The 18,237-nt window shown below is 41.0% G+C and overlaps 1 protein-coding gene and 1 long non-coding RNA gene across 2 annotated transcripts in view; one reads left to right on the top strand and one right to left on the bottom strand.

The window, feature by feature from the left end:
* The first annotated feature begins 6 nt into the window (after positions 1-6).
* LOC116216359 lies at positions 7-5,464 on the top strand. The gene is made up of 2 exons (XR_004158997.1): positions 7-965; positions 1,870-5,464. It is a non-coding gene; the product is annotated as an uncharacterized LOC116216359 (long non-coding RNA).
* Positions 5,465-8,737: 3,273 nt separating this feature from the next.
* The window catches only part of SLC66A3 (solute carrier family 66 member 3), an 11,639-nt gene continuing 2,139 nt past the window's right edge, over positions 8,738-18,237 (bottom strand). Inside the window, exons 2-8 of the mRNA XM_010707911.3 lie at positions 18,206-18,235; positions 16,387-16,469; positions 15,834-15,903; positions 15,191-15,248; positions 13,839-13,959; positions 12,694-12,735; positions 8,738-10,735 (exon numbers count right to left, since the gene is read on the bottom strand). Of these exons, the coding sequence (XP_010706213.2) occupies positions 10,647-10,735; positions 12,694-12,735; positions 13,839-13,959; positions 15,191-15,248; positions 15,834-15,903; positions 16,387-16,469; positions 18,206-18,235 (493 nt within the window). The 3' untranslated portion in view covers positions 8,738-10,646. The remainder of the gene's footprint in view (positions 10,736-12,693; positions 12,736-13,838; positions 13,960-15,190; positions 15,249-15,833; positions 15,904-16,386; positions 16,470-18,205; positions 18,236-18,237) is intronic.

The following is an 18,237-nucleotide window of genomic DNA, read 5'->3' as shown; positions in this document are numbered from 1 at the left end:
AAAAAAAAAAAAAAGCTTTTCTTTAGAGTACGGTTTCTATCTCTGCTTCATATAGGTGGCATGTAATCCTGACTTCAATCCTGAGTTCACTGGAAAAATGACCAGATTGAGTTTCATTTCCTGTCCATTATGGAGTTAGTACTTTAGATGTTCATCTGAAATCCTTCTATAGTAGCAGAAAGATGAATGCCTCTAGACAATGATTCATCCCATCCCAGCATAAGTGCCTAAAATAAGTGAAATGACTCATTTGCTGAAATAATATGTTCTCCATTCTGTAGGAGCATGGGCAGTGATGCATAGAGAACAAGTTGACACATCCTCTTTTTTGGCATAGCCTAAGTAAAAGTAATGGGGCTATAGGACATCTGTCTAGGGTGATCTCATTGTATTTAGGATAAATGGCAAAATTCCACTGTATTTGTGAGCTCAGGTGACACTTCTATTCGGTGTTCTATTCAACAACCAGATTACTCAGTTTTATTAAAAAGACATAGATCTGAAAGGGATGGTAGGTGAGCATAAAGCTGCATGTTAGTCAACAGAACTGCAGCAAAACAGAAAGCTAATTTTATGAAATGTGTGCGTTGGTCTTTCCTACTGAAATTTTGGGGGAGAACAAGCAATACGGTAAGTGTTCTGTAGAATTTAATTATTTGTGTGATTAATCTCCTTTGAATACAATATTTGTGGCTCCCCAAACAGTAATTGAATGTTCATACTCCATAGCAGGCAGAGGAAGGAGCCTATCTATGTTAAGACAGTTATTTTAAAAGTTACAGTGATAATAAATGGAATTTTGAAGCTTCTTGTAGGAGTGTGACACACGTTAAACATCAAACCCTCCTGTTGCAGATTACTTGATCTGGCATTTAAAGACTGGGATTGGTCATTTGATGATGTTGATGATATTGATGATGATGATGATGATGACGATGTTTTTGATTTCTGAAGAAGTATAAGGGGTAAATCTAAATAGTGAGGAATGGATTTGTTTGCCTTTGAATACAGCATGCTATGTTGGATTTTGTTTCTCAAAGCAGAGAAAAGTACAAGATCTCATTTTGAGATTTTACACAGTAAAAATGAGATTCTGTTTCGTGGTGTCAAATTTTTTAGAGGAGTCATTTTCATTAAAATGGTGTTTTTGCCTTTTCAGTGTTCTTATTTTTCTAATTTTAGACCTTTGTTCAAAATTCATGTCTGCCTGCCCCAAAGGAAAGTATCTCTTGTTGTCAGAGTAGTAGTTCATCTGTAATGCTAATGCTGCTAACCTCTGCAAACAATTACTGAAGGCTAAAAGGGAGGTTGTAACAGTTGGAATTTACCTAAAATACAATTGCTATTTACAAAATAATTTTTTTCTTAAGCTTTTAACCTGAATTGATGCGTCCACGGCTAGCAGACATGAAATCACAGTTCTGCATTTTGCTTTTTCTACCTGTGTTATGAAGTGAATTTGACTTGGCTTTCCTTTGCAGTGCTGTGCTTTTTGGGTACCTAACAACGCGTTATAAAACTATGTAAACAAACAGGCTTTGCAGCTTCTGTGGTGCGGTTTCTTTGACTGCTTTAGAAAAGATGCAGCTGTGCTCTTGATCTAATTTGTCCCATGGCTTACCTTAAAAACACAGTGTGAATGTACTTGGACTTTACCCTCGTATATTACAAGGGGGATTAATTGTTTTGGGCTCGTAATGCGTAAGGTTGTACTATACTTAAGTACTATGATGCTGTTGAATGCAGAGGAATGACTTTTTCCCAAGCTTACTGATAAGGTCATCTCAAAAGGAGGATTCTGAGGAAATGTGTTTTTGTCACACATTCATTCACTGCATGTACTGACCAAACTTTCTGCTTCTTTTCCAGCTAACTGCTTTCCATGAACGCAGACGCAACTCAAGGTGATAATTTTCTTCCTGTTACAGCAAGACTGAAACATATCCCAAAATATATTAAAAATATATATTTTCCTGAGAGATTGTGCTATATATATCAGAGGTTTACATTTTTGCTGCAATATAAATTACTAATCTCTGAGGGTTTTCCTGTATTCCCCCAAGTGACTGATCAAACGAGGAATGGCTGGTAAATAGTAAAAGGATATGTTAGGTAACCTTTTAAATTCTGTTCCACAAAAGCTTTCTCAGCAAGACACATACACTACATTTCATAAAAGGACTGAGAATGAATATTTAAACTGAAGAAAGTGACTTTTCAGCTTTCATAAAGATGCCACCAGCATGCCTGCGAGAACAGGAGGACGATCCATCGTAGTGATATAGACTGCATCTGTAAGAAGTGACCATTATACTGTGTATATATATTGTACTGTAATACTGCAAGAGGGTTTTAAAAATCTTTCCACTTTATTTTTTTATGCTTATTAATCAGATACCGTTACTTATTGCAGTTGCAACTATGCACTTGTATAAAGCCATAATGTTGAAGTTTATATCATTCATACATGTCTATCAAAAGCTGCATGTCAGTGTTCAGCAGCTAGTTCAAAGTATATGCTAGTTTCAGCTGCGTCATCACGGGCAGTCCTGTTTTACCTGTCTAATTGCCTTAATTTAATTTTTTTTTTCGAGGTTTTTTTTTTTGGCCCATTCTCTGTATTTAAGGAAAAAGGTTTACCAGCTCTTAGGATGCAATTTTGCTTTGTGGCAGAAAAAATAGTGCACTATTTTTACACCTAGTAGGTATATCAATGTCAACTTACTTTGAATGTATATCGACTGGTTTTGAGGGTGGAGACGTGTTGGTTACAAAAACAATGTCTGATAAGAATGGACTTACTAGACCATGTGCTTATACATGTAACTGCTCATCCAGCCCTTCTTACAAACCTCAATATAGTTATTGACTTATATTAACCCTCATTAAGTGCTATGAAAACTTCATTTTGCCTTGTTTTTGCATACTCTCCTAGACGTGTGTTTATTTCTGGAAGAAAAGAAAAAAAGAATCTGTGATTATTTTTTACATTTCACAACACAACACCCAAGAAGTGTCACAAACTTTAAAGAAAACTAATACATACTGTAGATGTATTTTAAAGTTTTAAATCTGGTTCTCTAGCACATAGCTGTAGGCATAGATAAATATTTCAGTAGTGTGTTTTGAGAACTGATAGCTGGGAATAAAGGGCCTCAGAGGCACTTAATTGGACTTTTTTTTTTTTTACTTGGGAGTTGTACAAAAAATAGAGTTTATGTGGATTCATTCATGATGCGTTCATCATTATCCCAGAAAATGCATGTTTTATACAACTGCAGTATGCTATGTTCAACATATTGACAGTAAAAAATGTAGTCTCCTATTTGGTCTCTTTATATATATAAATATATATATATATTTAAAATATATATATATATATAAACTATTGTGTGGGAGTGCAGTAATTTAAAATATGATCTAACACTTCAATGAAGGAGGACATTTCACTTTAAAATTTTGTTTGTTTGTTTTTGTTTTTTTTTAAAGAGTGTTGAAATGTTTGGAAGGATAGGACCATGATTTATTTAACACTATCATGAATGGTGGACTTGGAAACACTGAAATACTGAAAATGAATAAATATATTTGCATTTTGTAACTGCAGTTCAGCTTAACAGAGCCAGAATGTATTCAGTCTTCTATTTATGCACTCGCAAAGTAAAACATTGTTTGTGAGTTCTTAAATCCAGACCTAAATCTTTCGTATCATTATCTTTAGGTATTATAACCCAACGCACAGCTACAGTGTTTTTTCCCTGCTTGTTTGGATTTACAGAAGTGCGGTATATTTTTAGGTCAAGCAGATTTGCGTAGAGTACAACATTAAAAATGTATACAGTAAAACTGTTTCCATTCACTGAATGCATAAATATTTTATATATAAAAAAATGTTACATTGTGGGAAGTTCTATCCTTTTCTGAATTGGAGAATATTATATATATATTTTTAAATAAACTATTTGAGTAAGGTAAAATAGTTCCTGAACTTGACAAGCTGGTAATTAATTGAAGTATTGAAACACATAGGCAACTACTGCAGCAGATATGGGAAAGGCAAAGCCAAGCAGAGGCCGTGTGGAGAAGGGCATACTCTGTGGAGTTGGTTTGCAGCCCATCCTGTACCAGGTTGGATCTGTTGCACTTCCTCTGCATGTCTTGCCCTCATCTATTGTGAATGCCTGCAGTCCTGTCGTGCCTGGTATTTTAGGAACTGTACATCATAAGGTATTTACTAGCTGCAGTTTATACATTCTGTACTTATAGAAATAGTTACTAGCTACACATACAGCAGGCTGTATTGAGAAGCTATTTTAGAATGATAGGGGCTGAAATGGAGCACAGGTTTGCTGGTTGGACCTCTCCCACAAAGCAAGTCCTCCTTAGAAGGGGGACCTCGAGACCTGGTCTCTTGGGTTTCCAGTGCCTCTAGGGATGAAAGTACTGTAGCATTCCTCAGCTCTCCTACATGCAGTTGTGTCCCAAAAGGAACAAACATGTGGGCAATGTTGAGCTGTAACGTGGAGGTCATTTGGCCAATGGTATGATGTGAATGGCCTTTGTTTTGTACTCAGGACAGAAAAGCCAGAGCAGTTTTTCTGTCCCTCTCACGTGTCAGAGCTTTCATTTGCTGATCTGTGGACTGAAAGGACCCCATTAATATTAGTTCCTGGAGGTTGCAGTGTCTCCCTATTGTCTTGTAGGAATCATTTAAAACTGAGAGAAGAATATCAGGGACTGGCTGTTTCATACGGTTTATTTTTGTAACAGGGCTGTTGCAGAAATTGAACGTTTTTATGGCCTGGCTGATTTTATCTATGAAAATTATTTTATTGCAAGTCCTGTTGTTTCACAAGAGTATACAGACACAGCCAAGTATACAGCCAAGCTGCAGATTAACCTTCTGGAAGGCTCAAACTGGGAGCCGGCAGCTCAAGACATACACAGAGAAGTTGCTATTTGGTTTCCATCCAGGAGCTCATCAGCACAGAAGCTGGACAAGAAGCCCCCATCTGAGCAGCATGTCAGCTGTCACAAAGGCCTTCCTGAAAATAGATTTCCATGTCTGTCCTGGTTGTGTGCTGCACTTCCATAGTTCCAGTGGCTCCTGCCAAAAGCTCAGCCCCTTACAGCGACAACAGATCGAGCACCAAACATACATGCAACAGAACTCAGAACTTCCTGCACTTCTTACCATGGCTGATGCTGAATCTAAAACATGACATAAACCGTAGTTCTTCCACGGATTTGGAAACACAGAAACTGAAGTACTTTGACAGTCAGCAAATGTATAGAGTCACTGACGTTTCACTGCAGGTGTCTGGATCTTTTACCACCTCTTGAAGATGCTGGATGTTTGGCAGGCACTCAGCGGCTCTCTTGGGTCAACATGGCCAGAAGGTTCCTGCTGGACACAGTGTGCTTTCTGTGTTTAGTTTCTCAGGAATGTTCATTAGGAGTGTGAGCATTTGTAATGTAATCTTGCAATGACACTATAAGCTGCTTAAGTGATCATCAGTGTCCCGTGGAGGTTTGCATATTGCTTTGAAATATCTCTCACAAGAATGGGAAAGAGTTTTCATTTGAATCTGTTTAAAAGATGTTGACAGAGCAGTTCTGAAACTAACTCATGCTCTTAGTTAAAGTTACCTGTGAAGCAGGTGATACACCCAGACATGCCCACACGAGCCTACTGAGGTGTATGAGGCAGAAAAGAACACTGTCTAAATGCTGCTGGCGTAGTTTGTTCCAGAACTACTGCAGTGAATGAGAGAGCTCACCATAAACTGTAGCTCCAAGATGCCTGTGAGGAGTAGGCCTTACTACAAAGTTTGGGGTTTAGAATCTTTACCCCTTCGTAGGCAGGAAGTAGTGTTTGATCAGGATAAGAAAGGCACGTTACATTCTGATACTTGCTATTGCAAGCATGCCACAAGATTTGATCAGTACTGCTCTTGCTCCACTGATCTTACAGAAACCATGAGATTTAAGTCATCTTTCAAAATGAAAGACACGGTGAATGAACTGCTGCACGAAGGAGCAAAATTATGAAGTCTTTAAGTGTATGCAATCCTGTATATCTAACGAACTCTGGAAGGACGCATCTTCAACCTGCAAAGAAAGGGCAGAGAGCAGCAATTCTGTGTCCCTGTGGCCTTTTTTAGGTTGCTGGGAGGAATGACAGAAATGCCTTCTCACAGCTTAGCGGAATCTGTATGTAGTCACTCAAAGGTGAAAGAGGGTAGCATAAAAAATGCTTTGCACAAGCTCAGTTTATGCTTCAATAGAGCCCTGACCATGTAAATTACACAACAGGGCACTGAGGTATAGAAAGCATGCTCTTCCATTTACACCTCTGGTATGGCGTGAGACAGGTCAGCACTTTGGTACTGCTGACTGAAGCCTCCAAAAGCAGAAATAGTCTACATCCCAAAGAGGGCATGTGCACTGAGGATTTCCAGTTACAACAAGGTGGGAAGTAAAATTGGTTTTTTAGTATGGAGCCATGTTACTATTCAATTTTAATCATTATTAGCTGGATCTTCTTGCCACACTGAGACTAGTGCAGGTTCTGCCCTTTTATTTCCAGAATGCTTGACGGATAAAACGAGATTTCAGCCCTGTTCAAGTGCTCTTCCTGTGAATAAATAATACCACATAATATAAGGAAGCACTTGTTTAGTCTACTCACAGTGTAAGCTAGCTCTGCTGAGCTGGATAAATTCCAGCCTCAACAACAGAAAAACAGGACACAAATAAAATTATGAGAAATATTTAAATTGTATTTAGGATATCCCCTTAAATTTCATCAAGAGCATTACACAGGAACATTATGTCTGTATTTTACCTCCAAACCAAAGCTTGGAACATTTCCAAGAAGGATTTTTGCCCCAAACCACTACCAAGGGAGGATGGACTGGTTGATGTCCTGGAGGTGTCTGTCTGCTATCAGGCAGCAAAGGCTGAGCTCTGTCAAGGCTCAGCTCTGTCCCTGCTGAGGTCTCAGCAATAGCATCCAGCATGTGGTGAACTGGCAGGTCCTCAGGGTACTGTTTGTCGCGGCTATTGAGAGTCTATCTGACCTCAGCAGCCCTTATCTCTGAGAAATCAAGCTCAAAATCAAGCAAATTCTAACTGAAATCAAGAATTTAATAACACATGATTCTAAGGTGGTTGGGTTTTTTGTTTTGTTCCCTGTCCACCAGCCTGCTCCTTTCTCCCATTTTGTTGGATTGCATTGGCAGGACCCGGTTGAGAAGCAGCTACACACACACGTAAGCCAGCAGAAGAGGTTCCAGGACAGGGAGCCGAGTGCTCAAATGCAAGGAAACACATCTGTGCCTGTGTGATCACTGATGACAATTCAGAAACAGGCTTTTGGGAAAAGTAACCATACCCATCTTCCACTGTTGATACATCCCTTCTTTTAGAATTGCAACCTGTTCTCTGCAGTCACATCCTTGTTCTGCTTTTGGGCAGCGGGTCTCACGATAAGTGCCTCCTCTGACATACTGCTAAAGAGAGCTTTGTTGCTGAATGCATGTTGTAGCTTAACCACTTAAGCATAGTTAACACAGAATCATGGTTCATAAAGTCACAGCTGGAGAGACTTGGGACTGCACTCAAATTTCATTGGCCTGTACTAGATTCAAATTTAGTATTGTTGGGGGCAAGACAACTCATACTTCTCGTAAGCCCTGGTAGGTCCCACACTTTCCAAGCAAGGGAAAGCAATTTTACCCTGTGAACGTGTTGACACCTGATGTGAGCAGATGCAGTGTGGGTGATTCAGCGCTTCAACAGGATCTGTGCATGGAGAATTACTTTCACTCCTGTGGATAGAAGTTGCTTACTGCCTTTCAAACAATAAACAGACCTGAGCTGCTTTCCCTGTTCGCTTTGGACGAGCTGCCGCACTGTGCAGTGAACAACTTGCTTGCACCCACCCCAATAACCACTGAGTGACAAGTTTAACAAGATTTATCCTCCCCTTCTCTTTTGACTAAAGCTATTGCCTTTAATCCAGCTACTTGAGAAGATTATGGTTTACAGATAGAAGGCCACAGGATCTGTGCTTGTATGGGGCTTGCCCAGGACTTGACCACACTTTTCTACTTTACAAAAAGAAATGAATTTACTCTCTGGGAGAAAGAAAAAAAAAAACCACAGAGAGAAAAGTACATACAACTACCACCACCACCTTCTGACTTGTTCCATATCCCACACGGCTTAAGAACTCACGGTCCAGCTTTCCAAGTCCATAGAATTACTCTACTTAAGCTCGTCATTTACCCAACTGTTCCTTTCCTTTGTTTCCCACAAGTTTCCAAGAAGATTTATCCTCCATACATCAAGTATCTTCTGAAGAACTTTTATCTTAAATGCATTTCCAACATCTTATGATGGAAAAACAAGTGAAGTGCTGATGATCAAACCAGAAGTGGTCTCAATTTTCCTACAGCATCACTGAGGAGGTTGAAAGACACCAGTAACAGAGTTCTGAGTCCAAATAGAGCACTGTCTATTAAAACAGATTAAAAAACAGATAAGAGATGTGTGCTTTGTTCCTGTAAGGTGCTGGACCTCTCTGCATTGTACTGGTTGACTGATGTACAGCCTGATGCTTTGAGTGTTAAAGTGAAGGCTGCCCATTTATGACCTGTAATGAACATTTTATTCTCTTTTCATAAAAAGACAGAATAAAAACATTGAACACAATGAAAACTCACTACAAGAATGACATTAATCAATCATGAAGAATAGCATTTATTAATATGACCTGGAAAACGTATTACATGCCACTTGCCACCAAATTACTTAGACATTTCAGATAGCTTCAGTAAAATCAGTAGAATATTTACAATTACTCTCTCCACCAACAGAGAAACTTCTGAGCATTCTTTACTGAAGCAGTAAAAAAGCCTCATGTTTTAATTTTCTCTCAATAACGTGAGATACCCAATAGCATATGTCCACAGACATTCCTCCTTCCACCCTTTCCCTCCCCAGAATCAGAGCTGACAAAGCAGCTTTGTTTCAGACAGCGAAGGTCTCTGCTTGCTGTATGACTGCTGGCAGAAAGATCTGCTTTTGCAGATCCCACTGCTCTGTAACATCCCAATGATTCAGGACATTGCAAGGAAAACCTGACTCAAATGTACTCAATGTGTCTTCCCATAGTTTGCAAGCCTGCCAGGATCACGAGCGCCTTGTTTTCAGCATGCCCATCAGCAGCAACAGTGTAAGACTCTACTGAAAAGGTATATCTATTCATTTTGGAGAACGCATTGAGAAATCAGTGGTTATTGTATTCTCTATGGTACCTGCTCTAACTTCGGGTTGGAAAAGTACCTCTTCTGAAAGTAAAATCCCCTGCTAAAAGTTTTTAAGAACATCTTTTTCCCTTTTTAAATATACCTACTAAAACCGGTTGGAATCTCCATAGTAAAAATTCAACTTCAGTCTATAAATTCTTCAGGACAGGTTAAAAAGTAATAAAGCATACTGTACCATCATCAAAGCCTGATAACCATTGTAGACAGGTTTGCTTTAATGCATCACAGTGCATAGATGGGCTACAGTCAGTACAGATTGCACATGGAGACTGGGCATCACTGCAAGAGCCTCTCTTGGAACAGAATTAACTCTCAAAGTCTCATTAATCTCCGTACCTTCCAGTTACTGCTGTTCCCAAAACAGTGTGTTCAGTGATGGAGAGCTCAGGTTGAGAAAGAAGAACACAGTTGTTTTTGTTCTTATCATCATAAAAACTGCCTGTATGGAAGTGACTACAGATATCCTGTATCAGCTGTGTGAATGTACTGCTCAAGTGCTGCGTGCAGTGCTGCAGTCCCAGCTGGTCCCTGACTGTTAAACTCATTTAGAAATATATTCTGATTTGGGCCTTTACTCAATCTTCTCTATGCTAAAATACAGGTACTTAATGTCTGACTATTTGAGTTGCTTGCAAGAAAAAGAGGCACCTGACATTTTCAAATTGGCAGCAGATGTAGACAGAAGAGCAGATATGCTGCCAAAAAGTTCTCTTGTATAATTTGTAGAATTGAAGAAAATAACTGCTAATACGTAACCAGAAAGTACTGAAGTGATATGAAAACATACAGATGTCTAAATACAAATACCTTGTTCATTTACTAAAAAAGATCCAGAGAAAAAGTGTCATCAGGGAAACCTGTCACAAATAACTAATAAAAGTGTGCTGCCTAAATTAAGTATCATATCAGAATTATTTCTATGAGAAAATAAGCAGAACTGCACTAAATCTTTCTAGAGACAAATACTAGGCTTAAGAGAGAGCGCTTCATAGAATCAGAATCGTCTGAGTTGGAAAGAAGCCTTGAAAGCCATCTGGTTCCACTCCCTGCAATGAACAGGGACACCCACAGCTCCACCAGCTGCTCAGAGCCCCTCCAGCCTGACCTTGGGTGTCTCCAAAGATGGGGCACCCACCACCTCTCTGAGCAACCTGTGCCAGTGCCTCACCACCCTAATGGTGAAACACCTTTTCCCCTATGTCCAGATTAAATCTCCCCTTTCAACTTTTCCTCAGCTTTTTTCTGCTGTTTAACCATATCAGTTTCCTTTTCCCTTTTTTTCTTTTCACGTTGTATGCTGATGAGCATCTTCTAATCGGTCTTTTTAGTTCTCCTGTAGCGCAGGATTGTGGCCGTGACCCAAATATTGAGAATGAGCATGGTTATGAAACGGATGAGAACTACAAAGGAAAAAACAAACAACTCTCATTAAGCGTCATTCCAAAAAATCATCTGTAGTAATTTTCAGCAGATGTGTTTTTTGTCAACCTGTCCTGGTGTACAAATTGCTGCTTTCCTTTCAATAAGTTCAATGAGCACTTTTAGGAACACAAATTCTCAAAGTAAATGCAGTGGAGAAGGGCACTGAAAGCACTCAGTTTTTGTGAGGGCTATCTGAAAATAGCACACCTTTCTCCTGTGACAAGGCCAGCAGAGCCGCCCCATCCACACAATGTATTTACACCTCACACAAACTCAGAGCCACAGATTCCGTGTCCTTTACGTTTGTGTGCATCGCTCATAATAAACAGATTATTCTCTGCTGCCATCTGTTCATCATAGGGTGGCTTGGGTTGGAAGGGACCTCAAGGATCATGAATCTCCACATGCAGGGCCACCAACCTCCCCATTTAATACTAGACCAGGCTGCCCAGGGCCCCATCCAGTCTGGCCTTGAACACCTCCAGGGACGGGGCATCCACAACCTCTCTGGGCAGCCTGTTCCAGCACCTCACCACTCTCTCTGTAAAGAACTTCCCCCTGACATCCAACCTAAATCTTCCCTCCATCAACTTAAAACCATTTCCCTTTGTCCTGCTGTTATCTACCCTTTCAAAGAATTGATTCCTCCTGTTTGTAGGCTCCCTTTAGGTACTGAAAGGCTGCAATGAGGTCACCCCGCAGCCTTCTTTTCTCCAGGCTGAACAAGCCCAGCTCCCTCAGCCTGTCTTTGTAAGGGAGGTGCTCCAGCCCCCTGATCATCTTTATGGTCCTCCTCTGGACCCTCTCCAACAGCTGTCTTTCTTGTACTGGGGGGGGCCCAGACCTGGGCACAGTACCAGTACTCCAGATGGGCCTCACAAGGGCAGAATAGAGAGGGACGATCACCTCCCTGTCCCTCTGCTAGGCTGAGACTTTGGGGATACAGGAAATACAGCTGTCATATTTAACGACAGGAAATCTGACAACTTAGGAAAAGACTGTTCTTCAGAACCATAATTATTTATTTTATTATTTTAAATCAAAATGAGCACAGTGTCTCCACATGTGGCACATTCACAGGCACATGAAGCTTTGGTTCAGAAATACTCCTTACGAGTTCCCTGAGCACGTAGGATCAGGATAAGCATCCCAACCTACTTAAGAGCAAGGCATGAACTCGAATCCCTTTCCATTACAGCTGCACAGTGTCAATGTTTGCTGCCATCTCTTTCACATTCCCAAACCCACTGTGCTGCATTTTAAAACACAGCCTTAAACAGAGGCAGGTTACATTTGAAGGATCCAGTTTTATAGCACTTTCAAGAAAACACAGTGCTTTTTCTCCCTTCTCTCTTCCCCGCAACATACCTCTCTGGCTTCTAAGCAGCTGTGGGTGAGCTGGGCTTGATAGCTGACCCAGGTTATACTTCTGCACGTGCACTTGGCCATTCTTTTGGTGATCCTGCAAACTGCATGGCCCTCACCAACTCCTACCCAGGCAGTAAGCAAGCGGGGTGGGAAGGAATAAGGAACTGAAAAGGGCATTTCCTTTTCCAGTGGAAGAGCAACTTCAACTGCTTGTAAAACTAGGCTGTAGAGGGCTGCTTAAAAACATCCACTCAGCTCTTGTTTCTGCTGGAGCGTTAGCTCTGAATTGGAACAAAGATTCACCACATGAAGTACCACGTGATTTTGTTGTTGTTCTTACACCCACCAACTCTTGATTTTGAACCACACATTGATAATACGTGCTGTACTTTTTAGATCTTTCAGTTCTGTCAGCATCAATCTTTTTCACAGGACAGTAAGAAGCTGTTAAACCAATTTTCTTCATTAATTAAATTAGATGCAAATTATATATTTTAAGCTTTTATGATACAGTTAAAATCTACCAAGGCAGCTGTTCCCTGGAAAGGTAAGCCACTCCCATACTCACCTATCAGATCATTCGTAGTCATTACAGTTGTAAATATTCTTGCTGTAAATTGAAAGGATTGTTATTAGTGGATGAGATTAGAAGACACTTACAACTTCCAAACACTGCTGAAGTCTGTGTTTTGCAACAGGGGATATCCTGGCATGAGAATACACATTATACAAACACTTCCACTTTCAGTGCATCCACTCCTCACTGTTTTATCCTCAGCAATCAAGCTCTCAAAGCTGAATGGCGCTGTACCAGAGGCCGTGCTTTAATTGGAAAGTCACTGATTGTGGTATAAAAATTCTGATTATCTCTACTTCCCTGACCTGGAGGTGGTCAGAGTTCACTGCTTCTTCAGTTCATCCCTCCTGCTGCAGCTGATAGTGGGTAACACCCACAATCTTATTAGTATGACTAAGCCATTGTGAGCGTTCACATGCATGCTTTTAGGTCTCTGCAAATATGAGCAATTAAGCTTCCCTTCCCACGACAAATCTAAGCATTAAATACTTTGCATTTCAGGAGGCTAAAACTATTTATAAAGACTACTGCCACTGCTCAACTGACAGACCACAACTTCTACTGACTGACTTAAAACATCATTGGTTTCACAGGCAAACAGATCCAGGAGCAGTATGTTTTATAGCTCGGATATACAAGTTTTGTGAGGGCACTTCTAATAAACAGCTATAGAACTGTTCATGGTGGCTGCTCAGCGTTCTTGATACATTTCTCGTTTTTCTTTACTGAATGAAGGATTTACATTTATACATGGAGTTAAACGTGTTCAGCATTAAAGCATGTACTTGTAAACGGCTTTTCAGAATTAGCACTTTGTCTATGTAACAGCAAAACGTAGCACCTTTTCATGCTGGGTCACTGCTGATCAATTCCTAGGTGCCAGAACACTAAAATCTTTTCCTTATAAAGGCACTTCCTTCAATCACTTTATCTGCATCAGGTTCCATTAATTATTCTCGCATGTTTCCTAAATCAAAGTGGCACGGTGACTGAGCTGGTGTCAGCAACGACACTTGACTGACCGTGTCACTAAGTGAAACTGCACAAGGCAAGATTTTTATCTGTGGTTGACCAAAGACCTACTGATGGGATTAGGAGCAGACACGGCTTCATACAACGAGCCCTCCATGGCTTACTTGCACAGGTGTACGCAGACATGCTCCAGGTCAAGGCGCTCACTTGTCCGGAATCTCTGGTCTGCCACAGGCACCGCAGCTGAGCGAGCTTACTCGCTGCACTGATGAGTGTGCACAAGTTCTGTAAAGCACAGAGAATGAGAAGGAAGCTCTGCTGCTGCCATGTTGTTAGCCACATGTTTAGCATACGGCTGTTAGCACGTACCTTACTAAAAACGAGAGCAGATTTTTCATTTGGAAGAGAAAAAAGTACATAATTTCTAAGTAATTCGCAACCTAAGAGTTACATCTCCTTAGCAAGGAACCACGAAGCACAAAATTGAAATTGTCAGAAATGAGGCTCTGGTTTCTAAGGTACTGCTAAGGAAGAAGTTCAGGAAGCACAGCTGCTATTGCTGTTGGCAAATACTTGGCAGAGGACGATATAATAGGAGGTAAAGAAATAAAAAAGCTCCTCAACCTGCTCCATAAAACTGTTTATGGATGTTAGCTAAAATGAGACTGATCTAGTCTAAACAGTAAGGTTGATTCATACATCTGTTACCATTATGTCTGGCAAACAAAACAATAAAAGAATGAGAAAACTGAGAAGAATGTGTGGAAACTGAGTCCAATAGCTGGGAGAAAAGTAATGAAGGGAAAGGACTATTCAACCTGTTGTCCTTCCATGGGGGATTTTGCAAAGACCCTCCCTGTGGTCTCTTGGGCCTTGCTTGGATTTCCCTTGCAAGGAAGCATTGCTATTGGGCTTAGAAGCTTTTATCCCTACCTGTAGTATTTTTTACATCAGCAATTCCAGTTCACCTGGAATCAACTCTTAACTTTCTCTGCTCCAATAAAAAAGGTCAAAGACCATCTTTAACCTACAGTGAGAACTTTTCTTTAAAAACTCTAGGACTAAATAAAAAGTACATATTAAGAAATACATAACACCACACTACAAAAGCTTTGACTGATGCTCTGTTCTTTCCTTCTCGCATTAAAGATCTACTAACAGGGATGATGTCATTGGGACTGAAGAGACCAGCTCCATTCAACCTTCCTTGCTAGTTTTAATGTGACTCGGTGACAAGGTCACATCAGCAGATCTAACACTCATCTCACCACACTCAATATAATTCTACCTCAGAACATAATTCTTTTCCTACAGTCTGTATTTTAAGTGTTATGTTTTGAAGCTACTCATGGAAGTGAAAGAAATAACTGTACTTGAAAACTGTTTTTTCTGAAAGTGAAACTAAGTGATGAATTCTTCCAAGAACAAATATAAGTAGAGATTTCAATGATAAAGACTTCCAGAAAAAGATAATTTCCTATGTGGAGATAATTTGAAATAATCATGCAGCACTTACCATGGCCAGGTCTATGATCCACCTCCGCAGCGTTAGCATGTACCAGCCCCCCCAGAACCTTACAGCACGTTAAGTTTCATAGCACTGAATGTTCTAGGATACCAAAGCTCTCTCAGGAAATTAGATTTAGCATCTGGGAATGAGTTTTATAAGACTATACAATCTGGATAAAACATAAGAAGCACTTGCTGAAGCACTAAGTGCTCCTGTATTGCAGTCTTTGGCTGAAGAGTGCCTGAGTTTCTGAAGATCTGCTCCAATGCACAAGATGAGATTTAAGCCTAAATCTTATGCATTATTTAAAAACAAACACTACTGTCCTCCTCAGCACAAGTACAATCAACACGGATAGGAATTGAAGAAGGTTCACCATTTGCACCCTTCATCTCTAGCTAAGGTGTATATTAAGAACAGGTTGTACTCCTTATCAGCTGTGGGCCTTAGCTACATGCATGGCTGCCTTCACACAGAGATCTTACTGCACCCCAAGAAATAACATGTGAATGTGGAATGCGTGCTGAGGGGCAGCTGGCTGAATATGAGTTGCAAAACAAATATGAGCACAAAACAAATGATGACATAACTATGAAGAGAACTAGCAAACAAGCAATGTAAACCAAAACTGCTGGATTGCAAAGGATACGTGACTGCATAAAGCAAAGCTTGTTTCATGTTTCCACTGAAATGCAGAATAAGCAAAAGGAGAATGATATCTAAAATAAATAAAAGATTGCTTGTCAGCCAAAGGAAAGAAAGGGCCCAAACACAATTCTAGAAAAAGAGCTCCACTGGGCACCATGTCTATGGCCTAATTTCTTACAGGTTTGTCTCTCATTCAATCAATGTCCAAAACACTACAACCTCCAAAAGGAAGCTTTTCTCAGAGTCTGGAGCATTTATAAGGTTCCTCTCCAATATGGAGTAACCATAATAAAGGATAAGCTTACACTGTAACTCCACTGCATGTCTATTAATCAGATCACTCCTCTCTACCTGATCATCTACTTTCATCAAACATACAAGAATTCAACTACATTTGAGCTACATTTCAACTACATTCCCCTTTCCTCCCAACTCCAGCTAGAACTGGGCAATGGATTCATGTTACTGCAGTGGAGTATTCTACCCCCACGCAGAGCCTTGGCCTGCTGGGGGAGCCCTGTCTTTTTTCCAAACCCCTGCTTCAAAAAGATTACCTTGTGCGATGATGATGGGATATTCCAGGTATGACTGCAGAGGGTAATCATAATAAATCTGGTACCTCAGAAACACAACGAAGCTGGACAGAAAGACATAAAATAGCATGACTGCACAAGGGGACACAACAGCTCCTTCACAACTTATTTTTTTTGTTGTTTTTAATTATCTTTCGGTTGTGCCAGAAGGATCTGGATAGGCATAATCCCTGCTTTCAAACTGATCTAACAGACATGCACACCAAGTGGAAGCCTGATTATTCCATAGCCTATTGTTGTTATCCACGAGTAAGATGCAGAGAGCTTCTTGACATACTTCTGTGTCACGGTGTGAAAGGCATAACTTCATTAACTGCAGCTTGTCAGAAAAAAAATATGGGCTTCAAGACCTTGAAGCTATCTTCTCTTTTCAATTATGTTGGCATCTCTGTGATAACTCTGATTTATTTATGTCCGTAGTTCCTTCTGTGAATTAAACACGTCTTACAGGCCTTCCAAGCCAGCCAGACTACACCAGTATAAGATTGCCCCATGTAGCTGAATAGTCAGCTGAGAGCCTGCTTGCATGTGCACGAAGCAATGGCAAATGTTCCTGCTGCTCCACAACAAAATATCTGAAAGGATACTGTAATCACACATTCCTTACTTTCTTCAATCATCATGCAAGTCCACAGAGTCCGACAGAAATCAGAGTCTGCAGAGAAAGACTGGTGGAGAAAAAATGGTGGTTTGCAGCATACAAAGATGGCGTAAGGAACTTCCTGCCTGGTGGGATCAGAATCCTTAGAGTTGGAAGGGACCTCTGAGGGCCATCTAGTTCAATTCCCCTGCGATGAACAGGGACACCACAGCTAAATCAGGATCCCCAGGGCCTGATCCAGCCTTTTCTTGAAAGTCTCCAAGGACGGAGGAGTTTTGAGGGCATCAACTACATCTCAAGACAAACTGTTTCAGTGCTTCACTGCAGAAGACTTTTTCCTTACATGTAACCTAAATTTACCCTCTCTGAGCTTGAAGCCATTTTCCCTTACTTTATCACCACAGATTCTGCTGAAGAGTCTGTCCCATTCTTTCCTGTAGCTCCCGGTTAGATGAAAGTAGGTAACAGTCTTTTGCAATATTCAGGATTAAAACAGCTAAATTCTGTCAAGAACTTCCTCTAAGCCTTGTTTGTTGTAAACTCAGATACACCCCTTTCCACCATCATCATTCTTCACGTTGCTCCTCGGTCCAGATATTGCATTCTGGCTCTGCAGAACCATTCCAGAGGCTGAGGACAGAAAGCTCTCCGTGGCTGGACGCACTATGGGTTGCAGGATGAAGAGTGCAACTAAATAAACAATCCCAATAAATCTTTCAAAACAGCATCACTGAAACCCCTTCAAAATAGTTTTGTCCTCAACACGGTTTGAAAAAGCCTGTAATCTTCTGAAGGACTGATTATGTTCTGTCTGCATGGGTGAGAGAATCCTGCCTGACTGGTACAGGTACCTGCACAACCAGCACATGCACCACGGAGAACCCAAGAACCGCAGGATCATAGGATCACAGGATGGTTGGGTTGGAAGGCACCTCATCCACCCAACCCCTGCCGTGGGCTGGCTGCTGCCCACCAGCTCAGGCTGCGCAGTGCCCACCCAACCTGGAATTGAGCAGCTGCAGGGATGGAGCACCACAGCTCTCTGGGCAGCTGTGCCAGGGCCTCACCGCCCTCTGAGCAAAGCATTTCCCCTCAACAGCCAACCCAAATCTCCCCTCTGTCAGCTTAAAGCACTTCCCCCTCGTGCTGTCGCTCCCAGATCCCGGCACGCCGCCTTACCCCACCAGCTCCAGCACGAGGCTGCCCAGGCT

Source organism: Meleagris gallopavo, chromosome 2, assembly GCF_000146605.3.
Source record: "Meleagris gallopavo isolate NT-WF06-2002-E0010 breed Aviagen turkey brand Nicholas breeding stock chromosome 2, Turkey_5.1, whole genome shotgun sequence".
Taxonomy (NCBI): Eukaryota; Metazoa; Chordata; class Aves; order Galliformes; family Phasianidae; genus Meleagris; species Meleagris gallopavo.
The sequence above is the reverse complement of the archived record's forward strand: the minus strand, read 5'-3'. Positions and strand labels throughout refer to the sequence as shown.